Here is a 16400-nt window from a genome sequence, read left to right as displayed (position 1 = left end):
GAGAGAGCATGAGTGGGGGAGGAGCAGAGAGAGAGGGAGACATAGAATCTAAAGTAGGCTCCAGGCTCTGAGCTGTCAGCACAGAGCCCGACACAGGGCTGGAACTCACAAGCTGTGAGATCATGACCTGAGCCAAAAGTCGGACGTTTAATCAACTGAGCCACACAAGCACCCCAAACTTGGTTTTCTTTTTCAAAAATTTTGTTTTGTGTTTTCTTTAACCCTAGCTGAGTGAAGGTTGTTCTTAGGTCAGTATCACTAAGTAGTCACAAATTTTTCTTAAATGTTTTGAGCTAGTACATCTACTACCCTTTGCCAAGGGCACCTGTGTATTAGGGCATTCTTTCAAAGCTCAGGCAACTTATAAATCTCTGTTGGTCTTCACAGGTAAGCAACTGGAGCCCTCTCCAATTTTTCCTGGATAATTACACTGCCCTGACAACCATTCTACATCCCAGGAACACATTAGAGCTTTTTCAAAAGCCCCTGTGGCTGTTTTGTTGCCCACTTCTTCCTTTTAAATTTCTGACTCAACTGTTTGCCCCATTTGGTATCACAGCTTAGACAACTGTGATACTACATCTGAGTGTTTTCAACAAGACCTTGGGTATAAGTCTATCCCCATGGAGCCTCTGGGTCAGGTCAAACAGAAAAACATCCCGTGAATGTGGCTCTCTCCAGTGAGTTCTAAGTCAGGTCAGATAGTGGGGCTTTCTGAGAAGCTCCTGAACCAATTTTTTCCTAATACTGGCTACAAGGCTGCTGGTTTTCAAGGATTATATACCACAGTTAGCTCATTTTTTATACATTTGCCTGTATTTCTGTTGCTTATATGGAAGCGTGTTCCTACATTTTGTTTTCTGTTTACTACTGTAATTGCATTAAGTAATCACCTCAAATGACAGCAATCAGCTTATACTGTGGAGGTATAAATGTATAGCTGCAATCTGGCAAGTGCTAAAGTAAAAATGGGGGAAAAAGTCCTGTTTCAAGTGCGGTGCTCAGGTTAAATGTATCAGTTACAAAGATTAAACTTCTCTTTTGCACTAATAATTCAAAATGGAAAAACATTTCTATAAAATAAGCCTTTGACTTCTGGTTACCTTATCAATTGAAAATAATCTGATATTATAAAAATAGCACAGTACAGTATAAAAATACTATCTTATTTTCAGGTTACTAAAAAACAAAAGGAGTAGGTAATGTATTAAAAATGTAGGGATATAAGTAAAGGTTAAATTATCTCACTGTGTACTGCAAAAAGACTGTACAGTAGCTGGGTAAGAAAAGTAGTGTAGAGACTAAGTATAAAACGGGCAATGTTCCTACAGACTTGGCAATCTCAAAAGAAACTGTGCCACAATACTCAGAACCAGCTTACTATGTGCAGTGGTGATTTATTTTCAGCAAAACATATACTACTGCAAAAAAACCAACAACACCATATACTACTCCATCAATTATTGTTATTATGTCATCATGCTGCTATTGTCTTTTTTCAGTTTTATATTTTTACTGTACTTAACTAGTATTTGATTTGACTATAAGTTGCTTAAGAGCTAGGAACATAAGAAAGTGATCCGTAGTTTTATACTTGTACATATACTTTAGTAACATTATGATAAAAATAGTTTATATCAGAGGGGAGAAGTCCTCAGTAATTTTCTTTTACAAAGCGAAATCCTTTCTGAAGTGTCACTGTAAGTTTTAAAAATATTCTTAATAATTTCAGGATTTAGCATATGATCACATTTCTATGTCTTCTGTTTCCCCCAAACTTATTTTGAAAATTTTCAAACCTGCAGAAAAGTTGGAAGAGCGATAAACTGAACAACTTTGTACTTTTCAATCTAGACTCAACAAATGTAAATATTGTTACCTTATTTGCTTTATCCTTTCCTCTACAAATAAACAGACTCTTTTTCTTCCCCATGAACCATTTGTTAAATAAGTTTCAAACATCAGGATATTTTACCTATAAAAACATCAGCACCTACCTTCTACAAACAAGAAGAATTTCGACAATACCATTATGTCATATTCAAGAAAGATTGATAAGAATACAATTTAATACATTCTATATTCAAATATCCCAGCTGTTTTAAAGAAACAAAACCCCGAGTAGCTACTTACTTATTTAATTTTGTTCAGGGGTCACTCACTATATTCAATTTCTATGCCTCTTTGTTGTTTTCTGTATAACAACTTCCTAACACTGTTATTTTTGAGCATCTCAGGTAGTTGTTTTGCAGACAGTTCCACATTCTGAATTTGTCTGAATATTTTCTCACCATTATGTTCATGTTAAATATTTTTGACAAGAATACTATAAAGATTATGTTCCTTCCTACTGCATCACATGGCATATAATGCTTGTACCAACGGTGTGGCAAAATTTGACTTCTCAGTTAAATGCCCCCATGGCCTTGTCAATGTAAAGAAAATTTGTTTCTTTTATTTGAACCAAATTATGCTACATACACAACCATTAAGAGGAATACCAACAGAGAATAATTTCCAGTAAAATTAGTAATTTTCCTGTAGGGATACCACAAATAAAGTGTTTCACTATTAATAAGGTCATCATTATTAATATGGTAAAATTATAGGATGAAAATAATCTCTTTGGAATACTGTAGAAATATCTTATTGAACTTAATATTTAATGAAGAGTTCATTACCTTTACTAAAGTAACAATAAAACAACTGTAACTGAGAAGTTAAAGTTTTTAAGTGTAGTTTATGACACAGCCATGCTAGACTGTGTTCCAAAAAGGAAGCATACAAAGGAAACGGGTTCAGTCCATAAACAAAATGGCTAGCGGGAAATCAAACTCAATTTTAGAAATCTTGAATTCTATTTTCAGGTTTCCCAGATACTTGTGAGCTTATAAAACTTTTCAGTGTCTCAGCTTTTGGATGTCACCATGATGGAGCTGGGGTCAGAAAGTAAGCTGAAGAAATAAAGTTTTCCTTAGGCAGGGCAAATAACTTCTGAGTATTTTAAAATACGCAGGTCCAGGGGTGCTGGGCTGGCTCAGTCAGTAGAGCACATGACTATTGATCTCAGGGTTGTGAGTTTGAGCCCCATGGAGGGGGCAGAGTTTACTTAATTTTTTTTAAAAAAGTAAAAGAAAATGAAAATAAATACATAGGTCCACTAGTTACTGATATTTACCTCATATAGATAACATTACTAATTTTAAAAACAATAATTACATGATTTATTACTGCCTTTAAGCCTTCACGGATATCCTAAAATACGATGTTAGAGATCTGAAAGAAAGCTAGTCTTTGGAAAGAGAAGGATCAAACAAGTATAAGTTACATAATACAAATGCATACGAAATACTGTGGAAGCATTTCTTCTTCTTTTTTTTTTTTTTTTAAGTTTATTTTTGACAGAGACAGAGTGTGAGCATGAGCTGGGAAGGGGCAGAGAGAGAGGGAGACACAGAATCCAAAGCAGGCTCCAGGCTCCAAGCTGTCAGCACAGAGCCCGACGTGGGGCCCGAACTCATGAACTGTGATATCATGACCTGTGCCAAAGTCGTACACTTAATCGCCTGAGCCACCCAGGCGCCCCTGGAAGCATTTCTTTTTAACACCCACTCTGGATTGGTTGTTAGATCTTGTTCATCATTTGAGAAAGAATCAATCAGCAACTGTCATTGCTTATTCTTTACCAAGTACAATCGGCTCGGGTTCCAGCCTAAATAAAACCTCAGACATAGTAAATTTAGCGCAGTATTAGTTAGCCTTTATGAAATACCCCTCTAATTCTTACCAATCTGCAAAAGATATACAAGTAATTGTGAGCCATACTGTCACAAAAATAGTAATTACTTATCTGTATATTAGATTAAGCCACAATCATCAAATAGTAGTTAAAAACAAACAAAAACAACTTCCAATTCTATATGTGAAACACTTGGAAGTCACTTTATCTTAATACCAAATAAAAGGTGAACAGATTAAAACATCAACAACTCTTTCCAGATTCCTAAGAGAGGCGACAGCTGTACTCAAGATTGAAGAGACAGGTCAATGAATGAATTAATGAATAAATGAATAAGCCCTGACTCGTGAGGGGAAACTGTCATAGAAAACAGTGTCTGGATAAAAATCTGATCTGTAACTGATGAACTGCTAGAGGCTCAGTGTGAACAAGTCTGAGAGTTAAAAACTCCAGGGAGACCCACTCATAGATGTCCTCCACAATTTTGTTAGATTTATTTCCCAGAGCTTGATCAAGTTCACAGAGTATCTTTGGAGTAGCAAAAATACTCCGTATGATGCTATAATGATGAATTCATGTCATTATACATTTGTCCAAATCCACAGAATGGACAACACCAAGAATGAAGCTTAAGCTAATCAATGGACTTTGGGTGATTATGATGTGTCATTGTGGGTTCAATAATGTTACAACTGTACCTGTCTAGAAAGGGATGTTGAGAATGAGGGAAGGTATGCATGCGTGGGAGTAGGAGATATATGGGGAAATGTCTGCATCTTCCTCTCAATTTGCTGTGAACCTTAAACTGCTCTAAAAAAAAAATAGTATTTTTTAAAAAGTCTCAGTTATATATATTTTCCCTAAACATTGGTTTAAAAAAATCTCAGTTACAAAAAAAAGTAGCAGAAACATTTATATGGAAGTCCCCCTTTGCCTAACTTATTTGAAACCCCAAGATACAAAATAGATTAAAGTAGAGCTGCTCTGATTACAGCCCAAGTAGGAACAGGAACCCTTTTTATACTAAGCCTCTTTTCTCCCTATCTGCCTGGCCTTCCTTTCCACCACTCGACTCCTGAAGAAACTCAAGAAATATAATTCAAGGGGCACCTAGGTGGCTCAGTCTCTTGGTTTCAGCTCAGGTCATGATCTCACGGTTCCTGGGTTCAAGTCCAGCATCAGGCTCCGGGACAACAGTGTGGAGCCTGCCTCGGATTCTCTCTCTCTCCCTCCCTCTCTCTATTCCCTCCCCCCTCTCAAAATAAACAAACTTAAAAATGAAAAAAAAAATTTTAAAAAGAAAGAAGTAATTTGAAATGAAATTACTGTATTGATGAATATGAAAAAAATATTTTTAGTTTTCCATACTGTTCTTCCCCGCCCCCCCCCCCCCCCAGGGAGACAGTATATTAATGAATTCTAAAGCTCACGGGTAAACAAAAACTTCTACCCCTCCCCCCAAATCCAACTCAAAATATCAAAAATAATAGAAAAAAGGTTTAACATTTGTATTTATTTGAATTTATCTGAAAATATATACATAACATATTAGTTGTGGAATATAGTTTTATTATCTTACTGCAATAAAGATTAGAGGTAAACATAAACCACACAACCTAAAATATTCAGAGCTTCTAAGATATTAAATAAGCACAAACTGTAGGCAAAAATTCCTGATCTCACAGTTTGTCTGCTTAGTTTCTATATAATAAAATGTGAATTACTAGGGAAATTTAAAGACCTATTTTCCTCTTGGCAATATATTTTTTTTAATGTTTATTTATTTTTGAGACAGAGAGAGACAGAGCATGAACGGGGGAGGGTCAGAGAGAGAGAGAGAGAGGGAGACACAGAATCGGAAACAGGCTCCAGGCTCTGAGCTGTCAGCACAGAGCCCGACGCGGGGTTTGAACCCATGAACCGCGAGATCATGACCTGAGCCAAAGTCGGACGCTTAACCGACTGAGCCACCCAGGCGCCCCATTGGCAATATTTTTAAAAGTCAGAATTTTATAAAGTCGTTCAAACATCAAAAATCTAAATCTAGAGGCAATGTCATCCAAATCTTGAAGTCTCAATTTTAGAAATATAATATCTGGCATGTCCACACTAGAAACAAAGCGCTGAAATCCGTAACTCAAAATGCAGTACAAAATTATTTGCTCAACTTGGCCCCGTTTGCTAAGTTTACATAGCCAAACTAAGCAGCTGCAAAAGTATCTGAACATTGATTTTGTGAGAATTAATTTGTTCAGTCTTCACTGATGAGCTTTACTTCAATCTCTTTTCACACACTTTTGCTTTACAAAGTCAAAAAGCAAATAATGCTAATAATGACTAATGAATATCAGAGACACTTAATTTTTTTTCATTACTAGAAAGGCATTATTAAAACAACTCCTGTCCATCACTCAGAGCCCAGGCTACGACAAAGCTTCTGGAGATTCCTCCATTTAGATAGGCGAATAGACAGGCAATTACAACATTCTAGGCAGGTCCACACCACCCTTTCCCTTCCCACTAACTCTTTGATATCTAGGTCCCTGAGGCCAGCAACTTTCTATCACTACCATTAATTAACCAGGCAATGTGACTTCAGCTCACATGCTCAGTTCTCTGGTTTTAATCCTCTGCTCTTTCTAACCCTTTGTGATTTTAATACTTTATAAGCTCTGCATCTAAAATAATATTTTACATATTTTATCTAAAATGTTTGTTGACAGACGATTTTCAGTTTATTTTGTCTATCATATTGTTAGAATCAGAACTCCCTTCTGAGTTATCTTATTACTTTCTTTGACATAGCCATTTGAGGCAAGATTTCAAAATAAAAAACTGATTAACCCTCAACTCAGGTCAAGTAACTAATTTTCTGGTGTGTTTCACAACTGTCCCTCCATTTCCAGGGGCACTTTCATCTGACCCAGGGTGCATAGAGATCTGTATTTTAAACAATGTGCCAGAATTATTAAGTCTTTGTATAGTAGTAATATAATAAATTAGTTGTTTTTTTTTTTAATTTTTTTTTTCAACATTTATTTATTTTTGGGACAGAGAGAGACAGAGCATGAACGGGGGAGGGGCAGAGAGAGAGGGAGACACAGAATCGGAAACAGGCTCCAGGCTCTGAGCCATCAGCCCAGAGCCTGACACGGGGCTCGAACTCACGGACCGCGAGATCGTGACCTGGCTGAAGTCGGACACTTAACCGACTGCGCCACCCAGGCGCCCCATAAATTAGTTTTTCAATCATACTCTTGCATGGAGTCTAAAATGGAGAATTTAAGTGGAAAAGATAATGCAGATTTGGGGCTCAGTCTATTTAATTACCTCTTTATGCTATTTAAAAATAATCAAAATATATCCTATTATCTCAATAACAGTTCACAAGAAAGATTTATTTTTCTTTTACTGGACAGATCTGAGCCTTGTGTTTTCTAAATGCTGTTAAAACAGAGACTTAATATTTTAATGCTGTTATGTTCACTAGACAACAAAGCTTTCTTACTGGGACACATAAAAGGCCTACATCTACATTTCCAAATTCTTGTTTCACCAATTCAGAAATTTGTCAATATCTTTTTATTTTTTATTTGAGAGGGAAAGCACGCATGCGTGCGTGTGTGCGCGCGCGCGCGCACGCACACACATGCATGTGAAGGGGGAGGGGCAGAGAGAGAGAAAGAGAGAAAGGGGGGAGGGGGTGAGGGAAGGAAGGAATCCCAAGCAGGTTCCGTGCTGTCAGCACAGAGCCCAACGCAGAGCTCTATCCCACAAACCGTGAGATCATGACATGAGCTGTAATCAAGAGTCAGATGCTTAACCAACTGAGTCACCCAGGCACCCCTGTAAATGTCTTTAGTATAGTTACTACAGTCCCAGGGGAAGGGAAAGGAGAAGGAGTAGACGTAAAACTGCTGAGGAATAATCTCAAAACACCAATGCTTGGTCTCCTCTCTGAAGATTATAATTTGGTAGGTTTGAGATAGAAACCAGATAAAATTTTTCAGTTTCTCAGATTTTAAAAGCTATTGTTCTAATGCTATTTTTCACAAAATATTGTAATTTATTTGCTTGTCTATCTTATCTAACGAGCTGTGACATCAGGAAAAGTAGGATTATTTTTTATTTTTGTATGTACAGTATAACAAGTATATTTTTTAAATGTGTTTCTGAAGTTAATAAATGAATGCTCTAACTCTAATGAAAAGAATTCCAGGCACTCTGGTTTAAGTGTGACAGAGGGGGGAAAAATTTTTTTTTTTTTTTTTTTTAGAACGGTTACAAGGTCAAGCTCCTCTAAATAATCAGTACGTACTTTCCTTCTAGGTACTGAGAAACCTTTAGATATATATTTCACGTTGTAGAAGTAGATCTGTAAGTAGAACTGCAGAGTACAAAGTCCACTGAGTATATGTGCTTATGCTGGTCAGTATCACACCAGTCTACTAAGGATCCAGGGTGTAACTAAGTATCACTTAACTGCAATCTCAAGGATGTTTCATACCACCAAAGCTTCCCAAGGCTGACGCTCCCATTCCATGTGTCTCCCAACAAGCTTTTATTCAGAATCCAGTATTCCAGAGTTATATCAAGTGGCTGGTTTCGTTTTTATTTTTTGCAATTTAGATCTGGTGCAGATCCATCTTTTTGTATCCATTCCTCCATCATCCACCTAAATATCTGTCCATCCATCTGCCTGTACAAGTAGGGTTAACATCTTCTATCCATCAGGTGCTGAGTTACCTAAACCAGCTTTTGGTTGTTTGGAAAAAAATCTTTGTCTTCACTTGTGAAAGATTTTTTGGCTGGACATAGAACTTTGGGTTAAATTTCTTTTAGCACTTTATTTTTATTTAAGAGAGCGAGTGAATATATGTGCAAGTGGGGGAGGCACAGAGAGACAGAGAGGGAGAGAGAGAATCTTAAGTGGGCCCCACACCCAGCATGTAACCCCAACCCAGGGCTCGATCTCACCACTGTGAGATCCTGACCTGAGCCAAAATCAAGAATCGGACGCCCAACTGCTGAGCTACCCAGGTGACCCTCTTCTAGCACTTTAAATGTGTCAGCGGCGCCACTGGTTTTTGGCCTGTATAGTTCATGATGAGAAGTCTGCTATAATTTTTATATTCCACTTTCTATATTTCTTTCATTCTGACTACCTTCAAGAATTCACTTTGTTTTCAGTATTTTGACTATGACTTAACTAGGCATTTTGGGTCCATTTTTTATTTTATCCTCTTTGAGGTTCTGTGAGTTTCTGGTATCTGTGATTTGTTATCTTTCATCAGTCTTGGAAAACTTTTGGTCTTTATCTCTTCAATTTTTTTTTTCCTTTTCTCTCCTACTTCTACAATGACAAATACAAGTGTGTTTTATTATCCAACAAATCTTGGATACTGTGTTGTTTTTCCCTCCCACTCTTTTCTTGATGTTTCATTTTGGGTAATTTTTATTGACCTACCTTCAAGTTCATTTAGATTTTTCTTAGATTATATCCAATCTGCTAATGAGTACATCTAAGAAGTCCTCACTGTTAATATCAAGGTTTATATTTTAGTATTTCCATTTCACTTTTTAAAAATACTTTCCATCTCTCAACTGAAAACTCTTCATCTTTTCAAGTATATTGTCTACCTTTCCTGCTAGATCCTTTAACATAATAATCAGTTATTTAAAAATTTGTCTCATATTCTAACATCTGGGTCATCCATAAATCTATGGATTTCTTCTGAGTTTTGGTAATAGAATGCTTACTCTTACTTGTCTGTATGTCACATACTTTTTTTATTAGACATAAGAGATCATATACAGAACAGTAGATACTGAAATAAATGGTACTTCTGCTTGGAAATAAATATACCTCTTTTTGTGTAAGGCCATTCATGTAAGGGGATCAATCAATCTAGTCAGTGGTTAAACAGCATTTCAGTTTCAGTTGTTAAGCTGGTCATTAAGTGTACCACAGGCCATTAAGTGTACCACAGGCTTCAAATCTTTCCAGTCATGAGCTATCATCACCTTGTGCTTAGTGTGGATCCTGGCCGAAAGAAATTTTTCTCTGTATTCCTGTTCTACTCTTACCTTTTTATCAGTTCCTGCAGGTCAGCCTAAGAGAGAATCTTTCTCCATGCTCTTCTCCCTCCCTCAGTGGCAGAAGGGTCTTAACTTGTTCCTTTTGTTTTATTTGGTTGTTTTTATTTATTTATTTATTTATTTTTTTGCTTTTTGTAGTAGGATTCCATTTGGAGCAGGGGATCTCAGTTCTTCTGGTCCATCATGAGTCTTAGGAAGAGTTCATATGCCTGAGCTTCCAATGTGGGGTCTTCTTAGCATTCCAAGCCCCCACCATCATGGCAGCCAAATTCTACATATATCTTGTGCATGTTTTAGGCAAGAGAGAGTTTCATGCCACTTCATCAGTGGTAGTAGATCTCTGCTTTGCACTGATGCAGGATACTGGGGTCAAGAAGTTTTCCTCGTTCACTTCCAGTAGCTTAAAGTTTCTGCTCCATATGAGAAGAGGATTCGGAGAAATGGGTGATGTCTTGTGCTGGTCCTTCAGTAGGGACTGATCACTTTGTGAACTCCTGCATGCCTGATGTAGGCTATTGCCCTCACCCATTCTTTCTTGTTAGAAGCCAGTGGAGTGACATGGAGAAGAGCATATGAGTAAGTGGGCACTCCCCTTTTGTTTCGGGCTTCCAGTTATTCTACACAGATATGCCAACCCACACGTGGCCTTTAAGAATGCATTAAAATTTTAGCTCATTTCTTCTTACCAGCTTCTATGGTGGCTACCTCTTCCTCTTGTGGTCTGCAATTGGTGAATAGTTCATGTGTCCCATCCTTCCTTGGAGGGGCTTGTCATTCCTTGGAATTCAGTTCCCATGCCTTGTGACCTCAGCTCTCTGACAGGGGTCAAGAAAAGTTATAATTTTGTAGCTCATACAGCTTTTTCTATTTTCAAGATGAGAGTAACATTTTCTGGTGGTTTTCTATATACAAAGCAGAACTCCCAAAGTGCCTATCGACAGCATTTTCTTATCATATTTATGAAACACACATTCTAAATTCTTGCATACTTACAAAAAAACTACACTGGTCCTGCCTGGTGTAGTGTTTCTTTTCACTCACACCAGTCTACAACAGTAACAGCTCAATCTTTCCTTGTTCACACTGCAGCAGCACTTTTAAAGTATCCTGGCTAGAAAATTTTAACATATATACTGGCAAACCTGGCCTCACAGTCAGTTGGTTGTCACACTGACATCAGTATCACTATATAGCCAGTTAGATATAAAGTCTGATAAAATGACTAAGGAAAAGAATAAATACAAGGTATAAATATAAGAATAATTTCTAAGTTTATGGAAGGTGAAAACAGTATTTTCTCAGCAAAATCTCAGATATTTTTATTGGATTAGTAATCTGAAAAAGGCCTTTACCTAGGTTTCCTGGCATGGTTAAGAACTGACAGGGAGAGTTAGCAAGGACTACAGTGAGCTGGTGGTGATGAAAATAAATCACAAAATATGTGTGAAGTGAGAGGAAGAGACATAAACATGGGTTTGAGAGCGACCGGTAAGTGCAGAATGACAGGCAGGACTAGAGAAAAAAAGAAAAGAAAGGAAAGGAAGAAGAAGAAGAGGAGGAGACGAAGAGGGACCTGACAGAAGAGGGGAAGGAGGGAGGTAAGGAAGAGTGAAGGCAAAGAGAATATAAGAGAGAGAAAGAGAAGGGAGAAGAGAGAGGAGGAAGAGAAGAGAGAAAAAAAGGAAGGAAAAAGTTGAGAGAGTAAAAGAGAGCGCTAGAGAAAGAGAGAGCACGAGCAAGCATGAACACGTAAAAAAAGAAGTTTCTGAGATGCTCAACTTCTTTCTATCCACAGATGGTTCTATTATAGTAGACGAGTCCAGGTTTCCAGATTCCTGTATGAACGTAAGAAAAAAATCCCAGATCTCACGAAAACTCCTTTCTTTAGGTCATGAAAACATATTTCCTTCCAATAAAAAATATTTTGTTTTTTCATTGAACATTGTACAATAACTCATTTAAAAATTAATCTGCCAAATAAAGCACTTACCTAGCACCTAATTTTTGACCAGTAACAACCATTCATTGACTCTCTACCATCTAGAACTATCCACTCCCATCATCTCCCCAATTAACCAGGTAGACTCACAGACTTCTACTTTTTTGCTTAAAAGAATACTGTAAAACTACAGCCTCATAAATTTTAAGTCAGTGTCTAAAAGTTCTCATCACATATTTAAATATTTGCAAGAGTTGTCATTTATAATATATTTATGTGGTGACATTTTATAATATAAATTTAGTGTACCTAATGAAATCTAAATACCACAGTGATTTGATGTTCAACATCATCCTTTAAAAAATACATAAATAAGCTATTCTTTAATAATGGAAAACTTTACATACTCTTTTCCTTGAATTTACATAGACATTCTCCTTGCAAAGTAAAATTTACCCAACTGATTTCATGCTTTTTATACTATCTTACTTATTCTCTCTTCTCTGGAAAAAAAATGAACATTAACCTCATTTCCTGTGACCAAAATGCTCTAACTGTAAGAAATTCTTTCCATATGAATTATCATTAAAATTATTAGTTGCACACAATTGATAAATAATACAACACACTTTGACAACTGTATTATTAAACAAAAGTAACATTTTATTGGAAATGTATATTTTCAAAACGGGGTTGTGGCATCCCCTCTCCCTGTGCCCTCTGTCCCCATTTTGTTCTGGTAACTGTAAATAAATATTATACACTCTTAGAATTCTATTCTTATTGTCCAGCATTAATTCTATTCCTCAGGTTCATTTATTTCTATAGATATGTCATAGAAATGAAAATTTTTCTCAATTTTTTAAATCCCAAATTTATGCCAAAAATCTCATAGTAATCTATCGTCAAAAAAAACCTTTTAATGATTTATTATTTTGATTAGACCATCCTTCAATTTTACTGAATGCAAAATTTATAACCTTGTTACTTGGTAATTAAGAGTAACTGAAAATCACAATTTCTGCAAAACACTCAAATGCTTTTACTGGTATCAAATCAAATATACAGGACCCTAATCCTTTATCCCAAGTAGTTGGAGGAGATAAGTTTTACAATACTGAATTTTTCTGATTTTGACAGGAAATATGCTTCATATTATGTACCACTCCCATTAAGGTTTATGTCAGCATCCTGTAATCAAATATATTACTATTACTGCTGGAAAACTTACGAAAAATTATACTAAGGTAGGGGTGTGTGTGTGTGTGTGTGTGTGTGTGTGTGTGTGTGTGTGTGTGTGTGTGTGTGTATCTGCTCTAGATCTGATGTCATCAAATGAGCAATGAATTTTTGGTATTCAAAGCTTTCTGGATTTTCACACTGCAGATATTGGGAGTGTGGATCAGTATTAACTATACCTGTTATTGTGGTGCCTGGGTGGCTCAGTCAGTTAAGCGTCTGACTCTTGATTTCCGCTCAGGTCATGATCTCACAGTTCATGAGTTTGAGCCCCACATAGAGCTCCTGGATGCCAGTGCAGAGCCTGCTTGGGATTCTCTCTCTCTCCCCGTCTCTCTCTCTGCCCCTTCCCCACTCTCACACGCATGTGTGTGTGTGCACGCTCATCCGCTCTCAAAACTAAAAAAAAATTACACCTGTTATTGCCATAGTCTCAGAAAGGTTGCAAAAACTCCAAATACTGCAATTTTAATATAGTTTAGCCTACAAAGTGTTTTGGGTGCACTATTTCGCTTTGTGCTTTTGTGTTATTTTATGATTTAAATGTATTTTTGTCAAAACCTGACAGGGTAGATTTAGTTTGTCAGCTTACATATTAAAAACAACTAGATTTATTCTGCCAGATTATCTTTTTGAATTCAAATTGAAGTGTTAATATGCATCCCTGTAATACCACACTGTTTTTCTGAATTCTGATGCTATGACAGATAAATGGATAAACAGGGTGCAAAGTTTATTGCCCAAAGGAATAAGAAGGTCCACATTCAAACCCTGGTGCTAATAAGCTCTCAGCTTTGCTTCCCCCAGTGATACTTAAGAATAAGGAACAATGCATACTTTTCTACTTCCATTGCTGCACTCAACCAACATCTAAAGTAAAAGCACTATAATACAGTATAAAATATACTTTCTTTAATGCCATGTTTCACTCTTAATAGAAATATCTATAAGAGAAATAATGATAGAAAGTTACTCTAATAATGACATTTTGAATCATCCCTTTGATAATCCTGAGGTTTTTACAGCCTGAAACAATGTACCATATTACAATTCATGAGGATGTGACATATGATTTTCCCTTGGAAAACAGGAAAAAAGCTATCGTAAAAGTTGAAGTCAAAAGGACAACAGGCATGACACCTCACAGGTCAATGTCAGGTATATCAACTGGCACATGAAATTCGGGGATCTAAAACTGAATCTTCTTAAATCTGTTAAGTTTCTACACACATTTGAAATACTTCCAGTGTTCCATCAGGATGTTCTTACTCCAGGTTGAAAGCTTCTGTTTTACATTACATACCAAGTATTTAAGTGTATCTTTCCACACATGAAGATTTTTTTAAAGCATGTGTATAAAGGTACTACAGTGATTTTATGTTGATTTTTCCTGTACTTTCAGACAAGTGGAAGCCGGTGAAGGTAATACAATAGGCTACGTGTATACTGCCACTCTATATGTAATGATTTTTTATAGACAGAAGATGGTTAGAGCCTTGATAATTATGTAAAAGGCCTTTATTCCCTCGATACCATACAACTTCATAGAAAGTGTATTAATCAGCCACTGCCACAGAACTGCTGTGTAATAAATATTCCAGAATGCAGTAGCATAAAACCTTCATTTATTCTCAACAAATGAGGGATAGCTTAGAGTTGGCTGATTTCAGTTCAGCTTGTTTCTGTGTCTGGAGGTTGAACGATTTGGCTGGGTTAATAAGCAGGTACTGCTCCAACTGTCTTCCCCCGCCACCCCACCCTCTTCCCGCCCCCGGACCAGCAGCTGGCTTGAGCATGTTCTCCTCACGGTAATGGCAAAGGGGCCAAGGCAAGTCACTGGTCAAACACAGAGTCAAAGGTGGGTGTTTCCCACAGCAGAAAGCACTATTTTATGGCAAAGCACATAGATACAGGGAGGGGTGAAGAATTGAGACCATTAATGCAATTTACTATCAACATTAAAATCTAAAACCTATCTTTCAGTATCGTACAATAGCTTAATATTGATTAAAAGAAGACTAATTAATTTGGCTCTGTTGTTAAAATTAGTAGAATCTATAATGTGGTTTATACACCTTAAAATTAATTCAGAACCACTAATGGAAGAAGTATTAACAGGTGCTAGCACTGTATTTATGCACTGAAGGTAACAAAAAGATGAGATAATCATCAATCAATGGAAAGAAAGCTGGCTTAGACAAGCTTTCAAGCTCCTGGCTTATAATACTGACATGGCAATCTATACATTCTATTTTAAGCTAGGGGTAGGAGGAATCTGGTCACATGTGATTTAATTCAATTTAGCCCATTAAGATAATATTTTCAACACAGTGTCTAAGAAATACCTGTAACTCAGATACTAGTGGCTAAATTTTATATTTTCTGCAGCAGCCCTTTATAATACACAGTATCTTCTTAGATCTTCATTCTAATTTTCTCAAGAAATAATCTGTAAATTATGATTCATCACTCTCCTGTGTTAAGTATATTTTAAAAAACTAACCTTGCAAACAACGTGAAAACACCAAATAAATGTTTAAATTCAGAAAAAGGATTTCAATTTTCTAACATGAGTTTTCCAAAATATTTAAGGTATTGCATATGACCAATTTTCAATAATCTATAATATATAATAGTAAGCCACACTTAGAAGTCAATTTTTTAAAACCTCAATGAGGAAAAACACATTTTCTGGAACCCTTTCAGTAAATCACATAACAGGATGTAAAAACCTTCCTCCCCTATCAAATCCATATTTGAATACGCAATGGTAATCTTGCTTTACTCTGGCATTGGGCTTATTCAAATAATTTCCTTAAATATAACTCATGCTAACTGTAGGTGCTTACAAAAAAAAAAAAAAACATAAATGATATAGCTCAATCTAAAACCTTAGTGAACTACTGGGAATGAAAACAACAAAAACTGAATCGTTTTGATGAAGTCTCAATCTTTCACAAAGAAAAACTTGCGAGAGACTAGTGTATCTGTTCACTTACAGCTGCCAAAACATCAGTCAACTTTAAGAAGTTTCCATGGAAATATCTTAAAAGTCACCAAGAAAAGAAACTATTTAATGGTACTTTCTATAAATGTCTATATGCTAAATTTTTTACATTGTTTGAATTAGTTTACATTTTTTACAACTTTTTAAAAAACTTTGTGACTTGGAAAAATAGCCTGCATACAGAAGAGTCTATACAACATATGTAAAGTTTAAACCTCGTAACTAGTAAACTGGTTACAAATACAAACATTCCCAAATTTTAAAAGCCTCCTGTACATCACATTTCTTCTCCATCTGACAGGTAAGCACTATACTTAAAGATACAATAATTATTTCCCCTTCTCTTCTTTATGGTTGAATTTTATATTCCTGCAGTG

General features: G+C 36.3%; 1 protein-coding gene across 4 annotated transcripts in view; it reads right to left on the bottom strand.

Moving 5' to 3' along the window:
- Positions 1-16400, bottom strand: part of COP1 (COP1 E3 ubiquitin ligase) — a 260438-nt gene that overhangs the window by 69424 nt on the left and 174614 nt on the right. The window contains exon 16 of one of the 4 annotated variants that reach the window (XM_086694424.1): positions 10525-10653. The exons of the other annotated variants lie outside the window; for them this stretch is intronic. Coding sequence (XP_086550550.1) covers positions 10646-10653 — 8 coding nt within the window. The 3' untranslated portion in view covers positions 10525-10645. Of the gene's footprint in view, positions 1-10524; positions 10654-16400 lie in introns of those variants that run through there. 4 annotated transcript variants of the gene reach the window in all.

This window comes from Puma concolor, chromosome E4 (assembly GCF_028749965.1).
Source record: "Puma concolor isolate L17-30 chromosome E4, mPumCon1.1.hap2, whole genome shotgun sequence".
Lineage (NCBI taxonomy): Eukaryota > Metazoa > Chordata > Mammalia > Carnivora > Felidae > Puma > Puma concolor.
This window is presented reverse-complemented; position numbering and strand designations above follow the sequence as displayed.